The sequence below is a fragment of the Rhinoderma darwinii genome, chromosome 1 (assembly GCF_050947455.1).
Source record: "Rhinoderma darwinii isolate aRhiDar2 chromosome 1, aRhiDar2.hap1, whole genome shotgun sequence".
Taxonomy (NCBI): Eukaryota; Metazoa; Chordata; class Amphibia; order Anura; family Rhinodermatidae; genus Rhinoderma; species Rhinoderma darwinii.
Genome location: NC_134687.1, coordinates 154,742,232 through 154,763,600, shown reverse-complemented (window position 1 = coordinate 154,763,600; position 21,369 = coordinate 154,742,232). Strand labels below are relative to the sequence as shown.

The 21,369-nt window shown below is 39.5% G+C and overlaps 1 protein-coding gene across 2 annotated transcripts in view; it reads left to right on the top strand.

Moving 5' to 3' along the window:
• The window catches only part of AFG2A (AAA ATPase AFG2A), a 524,877-nt gene that overhangs the window by 451,713 nt on the left and 51,795 nt on the right, over nt 1-21,369 (top strand). Inside the window, exon 17 of one of the 2 annotated variants that reach the window (XR_012883023.1) lies at nt 11,829-11,913. Coding sequence is in view for 1 of the 2 variants with exons in the window: in XM_075860478.1 (XP_075716593.1) it covers nt 11,829-11,993 (165 nt within the window). In the remaining variant the exon portion in view is untranslated. Of the gene's footprint in view, nt 1-11,828; nt 11,994-21,369 lie in introns of those variants that run through there. The other variant, XM_075860478.1, reaches the window with a different exon arrangement.

Sequence of the window (21,369 nt, the reverse complement as noted above, 5' to 3'; positions counted from 1 at the left end):
TTACTGAGAAATTATGGAAATGCATTGGTTGCCCTTTAAACACCACTTTCCATAAATGTGGGCAAAACTGTTTAGGGTACATCAGGACAACACCTGAGGGGTATCCCTCCTTAGGACCACCACCATCATAGTGAAGAGCCACTTCAAAGAGTGAATCTCGCTCTGGAAGACTTGACATGACTGTGTAATACATGGTCACCCATTGAATATGTAGGCAATGGTAGCTCCCCTGACCATAACTGTGATTCTTGAAGGGAATTAAAGCAGTCGGTACCCTCGTAAGCGGACTACTATTAATGGAACTACTTAAGTAAAGGGCCAGTGACTGTGCTGTTCCCCGTCGGGAACAGCAGTCACTGAAAGATCTGGTTATACTGGCATCTCACTTTAATAAACTGGATGAAGAATGCATTTTGTCAGACCAGCCGAACCTAACAAAGCCGTTTCTGTATGCATTCATTGTATTGCGCACATTTAGAGTAATGCGTTTTTGCTGGCAGACCCTGATAAGGAGAATCCAAGAAAAATGCTGAGAGGACATTTCTTGCAACAGACTATATTAGTGTGTAGTAATATTCAGTGCAGACATTCAATATTTCAACGTTGGATCCCAAATGGGGCCAGTATTGTGTTTTTTTAGGAACATGAAGTCTCTGGAGTATGCGAGGATAGACTTAAATCAGATGCAATCATGTTCCAAGAGCAATTTTGGTAATTTATCTCAGTTACCTGCATAAGCTGAGAACATGCTTTATGAAGACAATATGCAGACAGTATTTGTTTTCTCTAGAAAGGAGGCCCCAGGAAGGACAGATAGCTGAACGCACAATCATGCGTTCTAGGGGATTAGAGCTGCGGGGTCTGAATAGAGAAGAAGTCTAAGCAGAAATAACCAGATTCACCATGAATTGTGATGTTAGATTAATTAGAACCATCTTACAGTTCTGTACTTTTTTATTTCGATGTCCTCCTTTCTGTATCTTACATTTGGTATTTCTCATTTAATGTTCCCGTGACTATTAGAAGGAAATCCCAAGTGAAGCCTCAAATTTATATTAAAGTAAAAGTTTGGGAAAATTAGAAAATGGAGAGTACTCAGTAGTTGATATCTTTTACTGGCTAACACGGTACAAAAATATTTTGTTCTTTTAACATTTAGGAAAAAACTTCCCTTGATATTTGTGGCTGCAAGGATAGAGCTGCTTACATTATTTCCATGTAAACAGCTCTGTCTTGAGAGCCATGTGTAAGCATGTGGCTGTAATGTCCTAACACCATCTCCTTATCCTCTATACGCCTGGTTCCCTGTAGTCACTAGCAGCCGCATATTTTTTTCTTTTACTAAGATATACATTATTAGTGCTCACACTATTAGAAGATTATTTTAATATACCTTTATGGGATGGCTGGGTCACACAAAATTTTCCTGCAGTCTGGCCCTAGTTCATGAACAGTTTCTGCTACAAACTTTGTATAAAAGCACAGAGGCTTGGAGTTATACTTCTTAATACAATATTTATTACTGGTAAAGGATATGTACACATTCAAAACGATTTTATTCATCCATTGCATTTAAATTAAGGATGAAGAAACTTTGAAAATGGCCTTGGTTACATATATTTTACTATTTTGTGTCTAGACCCACTATGCAAACCTATTTGTCTCCATAGTTACAGACTACAAGCCAACAATGTGTAGTCTGATCCTGCAGTCAAAATGTATGTTATTTAGAAGTAAGAGACACATGGAGCGCAATATGACTGCATGACTTTTATATAACAACATTATAGAAGGTAAAGTGTTCATGCCTGTGTAATGAACTCAACTATTACACTTTTTCCTACCCACACCAGCTAATAATTACAAGAGCTTGTATTTACTTCTGTATATGTCTGGCATTTACCTGATAATCTTTTTCTCACTGACTGTTTAGTTGTTTGTAATTTATAATCGTTTGTTATCATGAAAATCAGCTCTTTGTGCTCTGGCTTTCTGGTGAACTTGTGGTGGGCTTGTGTTTATGTTCAGCAGCCAGTCTGAACAGGCAGAGCTGCAGTATAAAGTATGATAGGACAGAACAGCAGCTTGAGCCTTTTAATTAATCGTCGGGTCATTTAATGTGGCTGTATTGTCAATTTATTTGTTTTAGTTTGTGCACCTGATGATTGGTTTAGGTGTACGGATGGGTAGCATTATGTTAATCTTTGACTGGAAAGAGGTGTGCTATACTTTGTCCATATGCACTTGGTGAGATATTTGAAAGTGGGAAATATGGAGGCAATCTCATTTAAATAGCCTGTTCCCTGGAAAATAGTCCAGTAAATAGTGGCCGCTGTGATAATATTATCAAGTTTTAAAAACCATCTGTGGGATGTTAAAATTCATAGAACACTCAAAATGGATTATTACCGCTATGCACAAGAGAATAGGGTTAATGTAATAGACAGATGTGTGAGCCCAGTAGATAGCTGGGGGATTTCCCTTTTACTTAACACAATCTTCTGTCTACGTTTGGCCAATAGAGGCTTGTTAGTGCTGAACCACTTGGCAAGGACTTGGTTTCCATTGTGGCTAAACATCAGTCTAACAAACTAACAAATGGCAGATGCTTTTGACTAGTGAAGCCCTAGGGTTCAATCTCGTTGAGGAATTAGTTTCTATCACTGTAACATAAGCCACAAGTAGTTTTGTTGAATTGTTTTCGCATAAATGTAAGTGTTGTGGTTAGTCTTTTACATAGGGGAACTATTCTTTATGTATTTTAAGGGCAATTGACAAAGTTTGCGAATATTTCCAACTTTATTTAATGTTGCAATCAAAATGTATTTTTGAGATTACGTTGTGGAATAAAGAACGTGGTTTGGATTTTTTCATTATTGTATTGTGTGGAATAAGCAAGGTTGGTTGCTATAATTTAGTTGAATTTTGACACATTTATGTGTAGCAAGATTTTTGTCGTCAGAAATAATTTTTGCGACTCATGTTGAGAGATTATTAATTTGTAGAAAATTAATAGAATGGCAATAGCAAATGGATGACAACGTTAGTTCAATGTGATGGTGTAAAATTTCATAAATAAGTAAAATGAGGAATTTCATGGGCAACTTGCTTAGGCTTCTGGTTTAGACTGGGGTTACAAGGACACTTTTTGCAGTGCGACCTTTCTTTTTTTGACTGTTAAGCTACAGTTGCTATCTAGACTATTGCGTTGAGTTACATAATTAAAATTGGAGTGGCGTGCTCCAAAAAAATCTCCTGTATTATTCCACATGAAGACTTTCACTGCTTTAAGACCAGCAAAGTCATCTTAGCCCTGGCTTCAAGAAGAGAGGATCAGGTCATATGAAATTAGGGTGTGAATATGCCTTGGCAGAAGTACAATGATAATGTAGCAAAAAAAAAAAAAAAACCTAAGCCAATGTATCTTCCAGTGACTACCAATTGGATCACTTTCTGCCAATTCAGTCACTTGCTGGGTTAGCAGGAAATCTGGACTCTGTTTTTGGACTCTTACTGTTATGCAACTTGACTGCTGGATTCTCATTGGCCCAGGTTATGACATGGTAAGATGGCCTTGTAACAACAGAACCCATAATGTTCAGCAGACATAGGGAGCTGACAGAGTAGATTATTACTTGCTTTTTGAGATGATGTACTTTTTTACTTTTACTTTTTGTTCCGTAAATAAAAAAATATTACTATTGATGATATGGCCTATGCAATAATAACAGTAGAGTTTACTATGTGTTAAGCTGAGATTACCGGAGACAATAGTGCAGCATGCTGCGCTATTGTGTCCGGTAAAATCACGGACACCCCAACAGAACGCCGATGGAACATATTAATGTCAATGGGTTTTTGTCGGCTGCTGGCGGTGTCTGTTGTGCAATGGAACCGTTGCTTCCGTTATTCCCTTGTTCGGCTCCTCTGACGGAACAGAACAACAAAATATCACAACGCAGATGTGAACATGGCCTAAGTGAACATTTGTTCTATATATCAGATTAGAGAGCCCTCATAATAGTTTCCAATGTATTCTATTTCAACACTGTTTATTGGCACCTCGAACACTATGTATGATTTTTTTATGGCAGGTTTGATAACCATGTAGCTTACAATATTTGTAATAAACTATTGTTATGTATGTGCTGAAAGGTCTCTTTGTGCGAAGAATAAATGTGGATTCATGGAAGTAAACAAACCCCTTTTTTAGAGGTTGGCATGTCAGAAGTGCTCACTTCCAGGGTCGGTGCCATGTTTAAGAAAGGGTACACTGAGTACAGAATGAGTAAGTGATGAGGTCACCTGCTTGAATACCATATTTTAGTCTAAGGCGCCTTTGTTCTTTATGTTCAACAATATTACACATGTGATGTCAGAAACATAGGGAAAGGATATATATTTGCATGCCAGCAACCCCCAAGGGCATCTTCATTTACCTCTGAGAAGAAAATCGGTTGGATGAGCCTTACAAAGGAATCCAGAAAAGTTTAGCTATGTTTTACGATGTAGAATAGGAGTTCAAAGGCGGATGGCTGACTTCAGCCTGAATATGAAGAGCCCTCTGTGAAAGGGAGTGCAAACTGTTTGTATTAATACTAGCAGAGCGAATCTTACTGAAACCCGAGACAGCAGCCTCTCAGACCTGTCAGAACATATTCTGAATTTTAGCATAGCAGAAATATGTAGGTATCCCTGGGAATGAGTACACTCCGAGGATGCTCTGATTTCAGTCCTGGCCAATACAAACAGTCTGCGATGGAAACAGTCAGGAGCAAGGACAAACCTCTTCAGTTGCTTGATGTATTCATGTTATTTATTGCATAGTTAAAAAGAGTTATAAACGGTCATAGGCGATCGTTTCCAGCACAACAACCTTTCTAAAGAATCATCAGGAAGGGTGTTGGCTATATTGGTGTGTTACAGGAAGGAAGGCTCTTTCCTTCCATTTTTCTGCATGACTTTCACTGACACGATGAATCTGGGAAGACTCTTACTGGCCACCAGCCCAAGGCAAGCAAGCAATATTTCTGATTGATGGAAACTTATAGTACCCAGGGGCCACCTGGAACATAACTGTTACTAGAAATGTCTCTGTAGCTTTATTGTTTTAGAAAAATTTACCCAATTGATTGTCTAGGGTCACGCATAAATAAATACTTCAGAATTACGGTAAGCTTATGATGTTTAAGTAGTAAATATACATTGTCTGTCGTATTCAGGCAGAGCTGCCATCTCATAATTTATAACATGATTCTGTGATATCTAAGACTGGATTTTATATAGTGTTACATGACACTGGTATGTACAGGCAATGATGACGTCATAGGAAGAAGCAAAATAGCCTCAAGATGACGGCGGGATCCCAGATATGTAAGATTTTGAACAGTGAAAAATTGGCCCATCTTTGGTGGTCAACTTCCTGGACATTCTCCATAAAGTGTATGTTCACATTTGATCATCATTTTACAGTTGTTATAGAGAGATTTTTATATACATTCCTTTAGGCTGTAGGCTGACATTTCCAGGCATCTTTATAACAGACAGTGTTCAGTAATCTGCTGCGTTGTTAGGGGAGTGTCTGTAAACAAACATGTTGACTGTTTCCAGAAGTAACAAACAGAATTGTCATTGCAATTCTGGCCCACAATATAGGCTGTAACATAGGATCAGTATGTGAAAAGTTATTCATGGATTCCTAAGGTTGTTCAACATTTTATGTAAATTGTATCTATAAATAATGTGTAAAATGAGATGTATAGACAGTTTAGGCGTTTCACAGGAAATAAAGCAAAGTAGAGGTGAAATTTACACATTTCATTTTTTTTGCCGAGATTCATTTGTAATACATTTTTTTCTGTAACACAGAAGGTTTTACCAGAGAAATGCAACTAAATTTTATTGCCCAAATTCTGCAGTTTTTAGAAATATCCCACATGTGGTCCTAGAGCGCTTATGGACTGAAACACAGGCCTCAGAAGCAAAGGAGTACCTAGTGGATTTTAGGCACCATGTCAGGTTTGAAGAGGTCTTGTGGTGCCAAAACAGTGGAAACCCCCCAAAAGTGACCCTATTTGGAAACTACACCCCTCAAGGAATTTATCTAGGGGTATAGTGAGCATTTTGACCCCACAGGTATTTTGCTATATTTATTGGCGTTAGTCTGTGAAAATGAAAATGTACTTCTTTTCCGAAAAAAACATAGAAATTTTTAATATTTACAAGGAATAAAGAAGAAGATGCACCCCAACATTTGTAAAGCATCTTGTCCCGATTATGTAAATACCTCATATGTGGTAATAAAGTGCTGTTTGGACCCACAGCAGGGTTTAGAATGGAAGGAGAGCCATTTGGATTTTGGAGCACAGATTTTGGTGGAATGGTTTTCAGTGCCATGTCACGTTTGCAACGCACTGGAGGGCCCAAAACAGTGGAAACACCCCAAAAGTGACCCCATTTGGGAAACTACACCCCCTCAAGGAAGTTTTCTAGGGGTATAGTGAGCACTTTGACCATACAGGTGTTTTGCAGAATCTAGTGGAATTAGGTCGCGAAAATTAATATCAACATTTTTGTCCACTGTTGAATTTTTTAATTTTCACAAGGGATAAAGGAGAAAAAGCACCCCAACATTTGTAAAACAATCTCTCCCGAGTACGACAATACCCCACATGTGGTAATAATTATTTATTTTTTTATTCTAAATGAATTAACCTTTGCAGGACTGATCCTTTTTTCCTTTTCCATTTTAGTTTTTCACTCCCCGCCTTCCAAATGCCATAACTTTTTTATTTTTCCATCAATAGAGTAGCTTATTTTTTGCGGGAAGAGTTGTAGTTTCTATTGACACCATTTAAAGTACCTTATAATGTACTGGGAAACCAAAAATAAAATTATTTGCGGGGTGAAATTGGAAAAAAACTGATTCATCCATTGTTTTTTGGGTTTTGTTTTTACCGCTTTCACCGTGCGGTAAAATAGACAACTTAACTTTACGTCTTAATACGATTACGGTGATACCAAATGTATATAGGTTCTTTTATATTTTACTACTTTTACAAAGAAAAAAACATTTGTTAAAAAAAAATTGTTTTGTATCAACACATTCTGAGAGCCATAACAATTTTTTGGTCAATTAAGCGGTATGAGGGCTTATTTTTTGGTAGTTTTTATTGGTACAATTTTTTGGTACATACAACTTTTTGATCACTTTTTATTAAATTTTATTTAGAGCTAAGGTGACCAAAAAACATTGATTTGGGCGTTTTAAATTCTTTATTTCTTAAGCCGTTCATCATGGCGATACCATATGTATAACGTTTTTTTTTATGTTTTGTGGCGTTTGCACAATAAAATCACTTTTTTATAAAATTATTTATTTTCTGTGTCACCATATTCTGAGAGCCAAAACTTTTTTATTTTTCCGTCAAAAAAGCTGTGTAAGGGCTTGTTTTTTGCGTGACGGGTTGTCATTTTTAGTGGTACTATTTTATTGCTACATGTGACGTTTTGATCACTTTTTATCCTATATTTTGGGAGGGGCGGTGACCAAAATGGCATTGTTTTTCGTTACATTTTTTTTGTGGTGTTCACCGTGCGGGAAAAATAACATAGTTTTATAGATTGGGTCGTTCCGAACGTGGTAATACCAAATATGTGTACTTTTTTAACGTTTTCATTATTCTCCTATAATAAAGGGATTATTATAGGAAAAAAAACTTATTTTTACACTTTTGCAAAACATTTTTATTAACTTTTTTTGTAACTTTTCATACAGGTTTTTTTTTTTTTTTACCTGACGGTCTGATCGCTGCAAGAATACATTACACTACCTAGGTAGTCTAACGTATTCCAACTGTCAGTGTGACGTCACCGAGTAGACTTCCATACATGGCAGACCCGGAGGCTGTTGTCTGGCCTCCGGATGCCATCACAACCATCGGCAACCCTCACAATTGCATGGGGGCTACCAATGTGCTACAAACCCCCTAAATGCGGTGATGAGCCGCAGATCAGCAACAGTGGAGTGTCAGCTGTCGTGGACAGCTGACCACCTGGTTCCCGATGCACACTGTCACCGACAGTGTGCATCGGGAACGACACAGTGACTTCCTGTCACTCTGACAGGAAGCCTATCAGGAGGCTGGTCCTGATAGGATTCCGTACATGGCAGACACGGAGGCCATTGTTTGGCCTCCGGTTGCCATGCTAACCATCGGCAAACCTCTCAATTTCATTGTGAGGTCTGCCGATGTGTTAGAAACCCCTAAAATGGCAAATCGATCGCCGCATTTAAGGGGTTAATTGCCAAAATCAGCACCAATGAGCCGCTTGCTGGAAACAGTGGATTGTCAGCTGTCGGGGACAGTGTGCACCGGGAACTGCGCAGTAACTGTTCGTCCTGGTGCGCTAAGACACTGGCCACCAGGACGTACAGTTGCGTCATGGTGCGCCTAGGGGTTAAAACTACTGACAGGTGAAGTGTATAACAATGATTATCTAGTTATAATGGCGTATGTCAAGGGTTAGGATATAATAGGCAGCAAGTGAACAGTCAGTTCTTGAAGTTGATGTGTTGCAAGCAGAAAAAATGGGCAAGTATGAGGATCTGAGTGACTGGCAAGGACCAAATTGTGATGGCTAAAGGACTGAGCCAGAGCATCTCCAAAATGGCATGTCTTATGGGACATTCGTGGTTTGCAGTAGTTCATTCCTATCAAAAAGTGGTCCACTGAAGGGCAACCAGTAAAATGGTGACACGGTCGTGGGTGCCCAAGGCTCATTGATGCTAGTGGGAAGCAAAGGTTAGCCCGTCTGGTCTGATCGCACAAAAGAGCTACTGCAAAGGTGAATTGCTGGAAAAGTTAATTCTGGCAATGATAGAAAGGTGTCAGAATACACAGTGTATCACAGCTTGATGCGTTAGTGGCTGCATAGCCTAAGACCGGTTAGAGTGCCCATGCTGACTCCTGTTCACCACAAAAGCACCTACAGTTGGGCATGTGAGCATCAGAACTAGACCATGTAGCAATGGAAGAAGGTGGTCTGATAAATCATGTTTTATTTTACATCGTGTGGACGACATGGGTACGTGTGTGTCGCTTACCTGAGGAAAGAGATGTCACCAGGATGCACTATGGGAAAAAGGCTAACCGACTGAGGCATTGTGATGCTCTGGGCAGCGCTCTGCTAGGAAACCTTGGGCCCTGGCATTCATGTGGATGTTACTCTTAGGCTGGATTCATACGAGCATGTTCGGTCCGTAAAGGACGGAACAATTTCGGCCGCAAGTACCGGACCGAACACACTGCAGGGAGCAGAGCTCCCAGCATCATAGTTATGTACGACGCCAGGAGTTCCTGCCTCTCCGTGGAACTACTGTCCCGTACTATAATCATGTTTTCAGTACGGGACAGTAGTTCCACGGAGAGGCAGGGACTCCTAGCGTCGTACATAACTATGATGCTAGGAGCCCGGCTCCCTGCAGTGTGTTCAGTCCGGGACTTGCGGCCGAAATACGTTCCGTCCATTACGGACCGAACATGCTCGTGTGAATCTAGCCTTACACGTGCCACCTATCTACTGCTTCATGGCAATGGTATTCCCTAATGCCAATGGCCTCTTTCAGCAGGATAATGCCCCTGCCACACTGCAAAAATTGTTCAGGAATGGTTTAAGCAACATGACAAATTGGTCAAGCTGTTGACTTGGGCTCCGATTTTACCAGATCTCAATCTGATCGAGTATCTGTGAGATGTGCTGGAAAAACAAGTCTGATCCATGGAGGCCCCAGCTTGCGACTTTCAGGTCTTAAAGGATCTGCTACTGGTAACGTTTTGATGACAAACACCACAGGACGCGTGGAAACAGATTCCCGTTTATTCCAATGGGAAATACGCTATGTAGTTTATGCGAGGCATATTTTTACGCTGCTGAATTAAGAAAAAGCTCTTAAAAATACGCTTTGTATAATAAAGAAGTGACGTTACTTCTTGAAGCATTTTAGAAGCTGATTTTCCCATTTTCCACTGACATTTCGTAAAAGGCTTCGAAAATACGCCCCAAAATCGTATTTTTCACCCTCAACATATGCCGAGTGATCATAGCCTTAGTGATGTAAGATTTCCTATCAGGAGGAGCTCCATTTACTCGACATGCAATACTACATGTTCTTTTTGTTATTGAGCAAAGGTACATGGGAACCACGGGACAGATAGATTGCCAAATAAGCCATAACCTTACAGCTGACGTGACAGGGTGGCTTTATTAGCTAGTAGGGTGCCAGACATTATGTAAGTAATTGATTGCAGGAGAACTGCGTCACCAATATAGAATGAAGATGTCATTTAAGCAAAATAGCTTCTTAGTTTGAGATTTTCCTGGAAAATAAAGACATTTGTTTTCTGTACAGTTTGACTATATGTGTGTGTGATGGCTAATAAAAGTATAATAAAATGACACAATTTAAAATATCCAAACAAGTTTTTACTTGTATTATTGTTGTACGTGATCATATGATAGCATACATACATATTCAGTAAACTAGTGTTTATCGTAGGTCAGGCTAACAGGATAAATCTTGGCATTATTTTTTCTACGTTGCTGTGGTATTTTAATGTCTCAGTCAGATGTTATATGTTATTAAGAAGGATTTTTTTAAAGTCCCAGAGCCTTGCATTTTCTATGACATGCCGCGTTTTTTGTGTGGAGGTTTCCCCATTGACTTAGAATGTCTTCGAACTATTGCTTTATTGAAATGCTTTGTCCAGAATTAGAAAAGTGAATCTGCTTTTTATTCGGAAACAACGCCTTGTCTGTACGCGGTTGCGTCTGGTATTAGAGTTCTGTCCCGTTCACATGAATGGGAATGAGTTGCAATACAAGACACAAGCCTATACATAGAAATAGCGCGGTTTCTGTAAGAACAGAACAATCTTAGACAACTCCTTTGACAGTATTAATATGGGATTTTTGGAACAGCTTTTATGAGGTAGTGGTGATGCATTATAATATTAATCATATAGCGGTTTATTATTGTATTGAAAAGTTCCTATATGTAGGCAGCAAATGAAAACATCTGGTAGAGGAACTATCAGATATTTAGGTAGGGGAGGCATAGCGTGGTAAGTGGTGATCTGGTTTTTAGTAATAGTATCACGTGCAAACACTGCAACCACTATGTTGCCATATTATACTATAACTTATAACATTGGTTACTATGAAGTCAAATCCCCTTTATTTTGCCTATATTGAAAACATGTAAAGGCCTATGTTTGAATATGCAGTCACGCGCTTTCCACATCTTTGTTTCATTTGTGGCGCCTTCTCGCTTCTATGTAATGTTACCTTGTACTGATCAGCTATGGCAATGTGTTTTTTTCTGTAGATAAAACCTACTACACAGAAGCCACAGTTGGTTTGAATTGTTGAGGGTCATCTCATATAACATGGCCTACATGTACCAACAGTAGAAACCATCGCATTTGATGTGTATTGCTTCATTAATTTATCATACAGTGACATCTGGTTTTCATCTATGTCCATTACGGGAATCTTATTAAAGAAACATCACAACAATGTATAGTAATCAGTCATTCTGAGCTGGTTACATAAGACTAGACTTATGACTTTCTTGAGAACTTAGGGTATATTCCAACGCTGCTGTCATATTGGGATTTTGAAAAAATTTCAGCAAAAAACGCGATATGACCACAACTTGTGACTATGCCCTTCTGTTATATTTACACAATTTGGAGTAGTTGTGTTCACGGCAAACTCTGGCTTGAATATAAAAAGATTAATTGTTTTGCTATGTTTCTTTGTTTTAGGCTCTAATGCGCCCAGGCCGTATAGACAGAATCATTTTTGTGCCATTGCCGGATGCTGCCACTCGCCGAGAAATCTTTAGACTCCGTTTTCAGAGTATGCCTATTGATAATGAGGTCAATTTAGATCGTCTTGTGTTACTGACTGAGAAGTATTCCGGAGCTGAGGTAAGCATGGACATATTGGAGTAATTATTGTCACAATTCACAAACAGATTTTGAAGTACTGCTACTTAACGCATAGGTCCATTTTGGAGCAACATTATGTAGTTTAATGTATAAATAATGACTTTGGCCGAATAATAATTAGGAGAATCCATACAGGTATACAATGTAGGATGCACCCTAGTGCTGGTATTCAGGATATTTTTTGGGTGTCTGGGAGCAACTTTTTTTTACATAACAATAGTGCTCAGAAAAAGTGGACACCAAAGGTCACCGGTGGACTGGCTAAGAGGAGCAAGGAGGCTATTAGGTTGATGGTGTAAGAGACATTTTAGGGCTTAATCTGTAGGATTAGGATTTAGAATTTAAGTTTAAATGGACTGTGGAGATTGGGCACTAGTGGTATACCAAAGCTCCCCCTTTAAGTGGGGAGGTTCTTGCTCTTCTGTGGGTTTCCGAATGGTTGGCCTCAGTAGTTTTTAGTTTAACATCCCAGGCCGGCTAGGTGCCGAGTCAGAAAAGCCTTAGCCCAGTGGGGTGAAGTATAGCATTAGGTAGCTCTGCTTGTTAGAAAGATAAATGATCAATAATTGTGGCTTCCAATGCTTTTTGACAAAATTAAATGTCATCTTCACTTTTAGACTGTTGAACCTCACATCTCCCTGTAGGCCATGCTGTTTCAGTGTCCCTACAGAGACTGCTCTGCTGTAATTCATTGTGAGAAATGGATTTACACCAGGTCTCTGATTTCCCAGAATTCGCTGCACTAGAGCTTAGCTGAGCGACCAGGGATCATGTTCTCTCTCTATCTGAAACTGAATCTTTCAAAAACTCAGCTCCTTGTGTTTCTACCATCTACTAACCTACCTAAACCTGATGTTTCCATTTCAGTGTGTGGCACTACCATATCTCCCGCTGTCTTAGAATTATGTAGGACTCAGATCTTTCCTTTACTCCTCACATTCAATCACTTACACGCTCCTGTCACCTCCCCCTCAAAACATCTTCAGAATCAGCCCTTTTCTTACTGTGGAACAGCCAAAACGCTCATTGTCGCTCTGATTCACTCTCGTCTTGACTACTGAAACTCATTACTAGTCGGTCTTCCCCTCACTAAACTCTCCCCTCTCCAATCTATCCTATGCAGCAGCCAGGCTCATCTTTCAGACTAATCGCTACACTAATGCCTCTACCCTGTGCCAGTCTTTGCAGTGGTTGCCCATTCAGTTAAGAATACAATTTAAAGACGGAAACCATTAGCTAGGTTTCCGTCACCATTAAGTTCAATGGTGAGGGAAATGGAAGCTGAGGTTACCGTTTGCCTTTCCGTTGAGGGGTTAACCTGACGGAACCCCTCAACGGAAGGGCAACGGTGATGTGAACAGGCCCTAATGCATACACAGATACTGCCTGGTTACTGGTTCATGTTTATAAAAGATTAGTGGACCATTGTACTGAGCAAGCACTTTTACATTTTGTGTCTCCCCTATCTTCTCATAGATTGTAAACTCTTGCGAGCACTCCTCTTGTTTCAATTGTTAATTAGTTTTGTCACTATATAATGTCTGATGTTGTCTGTACATGTAACCTCTGACTTGTAAAGGGCTGTGGGATATGCTAGCGCTATATAAATAAAGATCATTATTGTATGATTGGCAGTAAAGCGTTGACAACCAGCGGATTTAAGAATGCAGCTCTGAATGTAAATGAAGAAATGGTTACATAGTGTTACTCATGATCAGAATTCTGGATGTAATAGAGTCATGGAAATAACTTAAGCTGCCCATACACATAAGACAATTGTTGCCTAAAATTGCCAACGTTGACCAAGGATTGTTTGAAAATTATACACCAATGATAGTCTACTGTTGGCCATCGTGAACTATCGTCTGCCAAAAATGTGATAGGTCAGGTTGGATTTTACCATTTTGCACAAGCCCAGTCTGTAGTTATTTTTCCCTCTTCGGTCCGCCAGTTTAGGTGGCATGTTGCTGGTGGAATAGTTCGTACGTACGATCCCACAGACGATAGGTCGGCCGCGTTTTGGCCAATCAAAATCCTATGTGTATGGCCAGCTTTAGAAGAACAGATATTGTCACTAGAATCTGTGGACCACCTATTCTTATGTGCGCTTATTAGTTGTTTATTATGCTACAGGTGTTCAGACAGGTTTAGGTTTCAAACCTTACGTAAGTTGGCAGACCGCGTATCCTTTACTACAATTAGCTAAAGGCAAACTAAGGAAAGATGTTTATAGCAATAACACCCGCATCCTCCAGAACACTATGTGCTGCCTTAACGCAGACTCTTTCGGCATGCCAGCTATTTAAATGTGCTGGGAAGCCATGTTACATTCCAGAGTACTACATAGTAATACAATTGGTCCCAGATATGTGTTGATTTGTACAAACATGGTGTCTTTCTATCAGATCGTTCTCTGTTTGCACTTTGCAGAAGTGTATATGTATTGGATGTCGGCCATTCATAGTCAGTGAAAGCATTGTTTCTGTTGTGCATGTTCCAAATCCATTAATCTCGGCAGCTGACAAAATCAGCAGTTCTCGCATCTGATTGAAGGCGCTATGAGTGTAGTGTTTGTGCATTGTGCTGAATGTCCATCCTTCCATGTTTTACTTATGAATGTTTTGTTTGTGTGGGAGAACCATCAACTGCTCTCAGAACATTCCACTCCGAAAATTCCAAACACACTTTGTATTTGATCGGCAAAGGATCATTTTATCTCTTTTTTTCCGTGCAGACTTAATACAGGGCTAATGTATAATGTTATCTCCTTTTTTTTTTTTTTTTTTTATTTATATTTTTTACATTATATACAGATATAATAAATTGTAATATGATTTCTTATAGGTTGTCATGGCAACAGTACATTTATGGTACATTTGCTGAGAACGCAAAGAAAAAAGTTAGATCATTATTAATTATGGAACAGGTTTGCCTTTGTGTTGTGAATCATTGGGCCTCATTTATTAAAACGGTGTTTGTTGCCCATAGCAACCACTCAAAGCTCAGCTTTAATTTCTTAAACATATTGGGAAAATTAAAGCTGCACTGTGATTGGTTGCTATTAAATAGTCAGGGCCGTAGCCGTGCAGAAGTCGCAGTCGCTCCTGGGCCCTCAGAGAGAACTGCGTCAGCATAGCTTTGTTTTTTCTTTTTTAACAATATTGAATAGCGTAGTCTATTACACTATTCAATACAGAGGCATCCAGTAAAAAAGTATAATTCTTTTACAATGGGATCGTGTGGGTGACATATGCCACTGTATGAATATACGGTGGCATACATTGAAACCTTCTTTTGGAGGTATACGTTGAGAAATACGGATATCTTTGACAAAAAACTCCAGCGCAGTGTGAATAGAGCCTATATTACTTTTGTAATGAGGTGTTCTATTGTAGATTACAAGTACATTTCGCGTTGCATTGTATTCCTTTATGCTCAGGGTATGCACCTTGGTTGATTGACTTGAGCAAACCATGCCATAGGTTTACAGACCGCTAAGAAATCACTCAAAATTGCGTGACAAGAGTAATGAAATTATTCACAGCTGCATATTTGTTGCTTTGCCTGGGGGGCTTCATATTTCCTATGCGATCCTATCTTTTTATTGTTAGAAGACGTTTAATCCTTCCATGTTACGTCTCTTCTGTCTCTCTGCCCTTTATGACTTTCTCACCTCCTATCCTCCCAGGCTAAAACACTTTGCAGATTCCTCCATCTGTTCCATAGGACATGTGCATGCAGTAAAATGACAGTACAGCGCAGTCTAGTAAATTCATGGGCACATGCTCAGAGTGCACAAAGCCGAGGTGTTCAACATTTCCTAATATCTGGAGAGAACGTTCTGTACACAATATAAAGCTTCCTACTTGTCCTTAGATGCTAGATATTGTGGAGAAAATCTGTCAGCAGACATAGCTTTCTGTTGTAGGGGACCTTTAAAATGCCCTGCTAAACGGAAGATAGTAAGTGCACCTGCACTATAAGGAAGCTGCAGGATTACCCATACTGTATGCTAAATATATTGTATTGCTTATCTTGTACTGACTCTAAGTTACAGCCTGTATTATAGTCCAGAATTGCATTCAGAATTCCTATGGATGGTCATCATTGGAAACAGCAAGCTTCTATAGCAAGCTCTGTGCTGGGAGATTTTAGCAGTGAAGCTTGCAGAACTGGGAGTGCAGCTCTGGACTATAATACCTGCTGTTTTACTAAGGCCAGATTCACACGAACGAGTGCAAACTTGGACGTCAAAAACGTATCCCCATAGACTTGAGTCTATCGAGAGATCTGTGAAAACGGATGAAAATAGGACATGTTCTATCTTTCAATTGACACTTCACACGGTCCGTTAAAATGGACCGTGAGAGGGGTCCATTGGCAGAATTCAGACGAGCGTAGTATACATCCGTGTGACGGACGTTAAAACACTGGCCATCACACGGACGCATGTATTTCAATGGGGTCGTTCACACGGCCGTTGTTTCAACGGACCGTATGAGGGTTCCTTTGAAAAATAGAACATGTCCTATTTTCTTACGTTTTCACAGATCCCTCGATATACTCAAGTTTATGGGGATCCGTGAAAACGGGACCCGCACGGGTGCAACTCAATGTGAAAAACTATAGTTTTTCACGTCCGAGTTTGCACTCGTTCGTGTGAATCTGGCCTAAGGCTGGTGTTTCATACGCCAGTCTTCGCTATCTGCTCCGCTGCAGTAAGATGCAACAGATTTATTAGGAGGCGCACGCCTTTTAATAAATCTGTCGCACCTGTGTGCCATCCTTTTAACCCCATCAGACATTACATTTTAAAAAATGGACGCTCACCACTAATCTTCGCTTCTCCCTTCTGGGTCCCCTCAGCATGCTGCGGCTCATACAATGCCGCAGACCCTTTTTGTGGGGCACGCCCGCTTTTTTTAAAAAGTGGCGAGGGTGACGTAAAAGACCCAAAACTTTGGGCCTATTTGCGACATTTTTACCCCAGAAAACTGGCTTAGACAGGTTGATAAATTCCCCCACAGTGTCTAACTCTGAATAAGTGTACTGCCTGCAGTTCTTTATCCCAATGTAGTAATTTACCCAGTAACTGAGATTTCAGTGTTAGGCCCCATGCACACAACCGTATTTTCATCTATCCGTAAATAGTGTCTGTAAATACGGATCCGTAGTCATCCGTAATTCATTCATACATACGGAAGGGTGTCCGTAAATCCGGTCCGTATTGCATCCATTTTCTATCTTTACATTTTTCTTTATTAAGAATTTGATGTCATATTGTATACATACATTGCAAAATCATCGCACAAAGGCAAAGCAGTGTAGACATCTTTTTAGAAAACAAACAAAACATCAACAACAATAACAAGAGATGGAATCAATGTGGATTATTGCATACATTTTTGATCCGTATATACGGATCCGTAAAAAAAGAGGGAGGCTGCAAATGATGTCACCAACATGTTGCATTGCAACGCTTCCGAAAATACAGACGGTTTACGAATGCACAACCGTAGCTATCCGTATTTATGGAAGCGCCCATAAGCTTCTATGGGAGAGTCCGTGCCGTAATTACGGACAAGAATATGACCGGTTCTATAATTTTTTTCAGCACGGACACCCATCAGTAAAAAGACTGGAATGTGGCCAATAGAAATGAATGGGTCCGTAATTACGGACGGAATATACGGTCGTGTGCATGGGGCCTACAGAGGTAGAAAAACCTTATTTTTCTTGGATAATTGGAGCTTCTTCTCAGATGAGACCTTCTTGGCCTGAAAATCGCTGCAGTTTAGTATCCTTGCACAAATCCAGAAGAGTGACATCACAAAAGGCCATTTGCGCTGTTCTTTTACATTTATGCTTGTCGCTAATGACCTTTTCAGCTTCTCCACTGTGCTTTGTGTAAACATTCATTCATGATCACAAGACCTTTACTCCTTTTCATCCTGTTCAACTTTCCCAGCTGTTTCATTGCTTCCTTCCTGTGGCTTTATTTAGTCTTTGTTACTTAATCAACCATTCAAATACCATAGCTATATGTTCATACTCCCCATCTCCCATGCTTGGTTATTTCATTACTTGGATACATGTAAAGAAATCGGTGTCTGGGCATCTGCTTGAAGACTAAAACTTTTCAGCGGATTCCCTCACAGTCCATTTCATATGAATCAACAATATTCTATTGTATTTTGATCTTTCGGCTGAACTGCGGGATGTTAACCATAGTTGACATGTAACATAAGTGTAGATATTGAGGCCCTGTAGTTCATTGATAGAATTGCACCTATTAATGGTATTTTGCTGAAGCCTTTCTGGAAAAAGGGGAAGATCATTTCAATATCTATTCTTCTAAAGCAAAGTGGTGTTTTTTTTACACATGGCTGAAATAGAGGTTATATGGCAACACGAAGCCTGTATTCATTTAGGATCACTATGATCTGCCAGCTCCTGTTCCTCACACTTACACTGCAGACACCTCCATCCTTGACAATCGGTTCAATTCTAAGGCCATATAAGTGGGTAGATTTTCACAAAAATGCACATAATTCTATATTCCTTTTACTAATATGGAAACCAGCTTTAAATGGCAGCTGGGGGATTGTGTTTGATTAATCTTCATCCAAATAAATATCCATAGAACCAGTATTAAATAGTAGATGAGTCCTTTACTCGCCGCAACAGGCCATACAACATTTTTGAGTATCATTCCCACCTTTCTAAAGCATAACGTTTTCTTCATTTACAAAACTATGCTTGGCCTTCTGCAAATCGTAAAAGACTCGGCTACTATTTGATACTTGCAAATCTCTATGGTGTTTTTCCTGTTTTGTTGCATTACAACCTGGAATTAAAATGGGTTTTTGGCAGTTTGTACTATTTGATTTACACAACATGCCTACCACTTTGAAGGTACAAAATATTTTTTACTGTGATAAACAACAATTAAGACAAAAAACAGAGAACTTTAATGTACATAAATATTTTCCTTGAAATTCAATACTTTCTGGAGCCACGTTTTTCTGCAGTTACAGATGCCAGTCTCTTGGGTTATGTCTCTATTAGCTTAGCACATCTAGACACTGGGATTTGTGCCCATTCTTCCAGGCAAAACTGCTCCAACTCCTTCAAGTTAGATGGGTTGTGTTGGTGTACAGAGTCTTCATGTTATGTCACAGATTCTTAATTGGATTGACATCCGGGCTTTGACTCGGCCATTCCAAAATATTTAAATGTTTCCCCTTAAACCACTTCAGTGTAGCTTTAGCTGTATGTTTCGTGTCATTGTCCTGCTGGAAAGTGAACCTCCGTCCCAGTCTCAAATCTCTGGCAGGCTGAAACAAGTTTTCCTTAAGAATTGCCCTGTATTTATTGCCATCCATCTCTCCTTCAATCCTGATCAGTTTTCCAGTCCCCAATGATGAAAGCCTCCTTACAGTATGATACTGCCACCGCCGTGCTTCACTGTGGTGTTCTTGGGGTAACGGGAAGTGTTGGGTTTGCGCCACACATAGCGTTTCCCATGATGGTCAAAAAGTTAATTTTTTGTCTCATCTAGCCAGAGAACCTATTTCCATGTGTTTGGGGAGTCCACCACATGCTGTTTGGCAAACTTGAAACATGTTATTTTATGTTTTGTTTTTTTTTAGCAAACTTGAAATATGTTATTTTATGTTTTTATGACTTTTTCTTGCCACTCTTTCATCAAGCCCCACTATGTAGAGTGTACTGCTTATAGTGGTCCTATGGGCTGAAACTTCCATCGCCGCTGTGAATTTTTAGGAGCTTCTTTAGTGTTATCGTTTGTGTCTTTGTTGAATCTCTGATTGATTATTCCCTCCTCCCCCGATATGTGAGTTTTGGTGGGCGGCCTTCTCTTGTCAGGTTTGTAGTTGTGCCATATTTTTTCCATTTTGTTATAATGGATTTAATGGTGCTACGTGGGATGTTTAAAGTTTGGGATATTTTTTTTTAATAACAATCTTAATCTATACAACTTTGTCTCTGCCCTGTTTGGAGCCTTGATCTTCATATTGCTTAGTGGTGTAGCAGACTCGGGGGCCTATCAGAACAGGTATATTTATACTGACCTCATGTGACAGATCATGTGACACTTTGGTTGCACACGGGGGACCATATTTAACTAATTATGGGACTTCTGAAGCTAATTGATTTGGTTAGAACTTATTTAGGGGTTTCATAGCAAAGGGGGGGGGAGGTCATATGCATCAGAACTTTTTTGTTTTTAGGTAACTTTTTTTTAAACAAATCATTATTTTCATTCACTGAACAATTTGGACTATTTTGTCAGGTCAATTACAAAAAGAATCTTATTTAAAATCCATTTTCAATCCAGGTTGTAATGCAACAAAACAGAAAAAACACCAAGGGGGGGGGGGGGGATACTTTTCCAAGACATTGTATTATATGGATATTTATTTGGCTAAAGATTAATTTAAAAAAATTATTATTTCTTCTACGTTGTGTCACTGTACATACTTCTTCCATGTTCGGCTACTGTGTATTAGATTGGTTTGAAAGTGGCTGGGTGGACACCGCTGCAAGAACATAGAGGTCGATTAGCTGATCTACATGCCGGTAGGCTACAAACTTATTTTATTATACAGCTGGAGAAATTTTTAATTCCTTGAGGCTTTGCTAAGATCTCAGCAGACTACAAGGTTTTGTTTATGGTAGCCCACAGTCTGTCAATCGAACACAGACTACAGTATTTCGCAAAACAGTCTATAAGTGTCGACTGAATCTGAGCAAAACCATATGGAATTTGAGATTCCCCTGGCTGCCCTTCTCTACCGTCAGATCACCCATGCATCGATAACAGTATATTAGAGAATTGCACAGGCTCTCTTTCTCACTAGCGTCATGGCTTCTGTTTATATTGGAGCTATGCCGTATACACATTCGACTGGATACTAGCGATTTTCAGTTGGGTTTCCGGTATTTTGGACAGCAAGAATAGCGAAACAAACTGCAGCCTTTAAAAGTGCCAGAAAACCTGATTGGGACCCTGACAGACCCCATTAAAAAAAGAATATACGTAGCCTAATAATAATAGTAACTATGGAAAGAAAGCACAGCCACCAGTGCATTGCCCAGTGATTTTGCTCATTTTATGTATTTTCTGTTTTTGGCTTTCAGTATCTTGGCACAATGGCTTTGGTCTGCGGTGTGATAGAAAGGATCAGTCTTCTGTTTATTAATCAGAGGGTAGACGTGCTTTGGCTGCTATTGAGCGTTCTTTATGTTCAATAAATAGACCATGCTTGTTGTACTGTAGTTGACAAGCCCTGTGTATTTGTGCTTTTTTTGTACGTATTAAATATTCTTAATC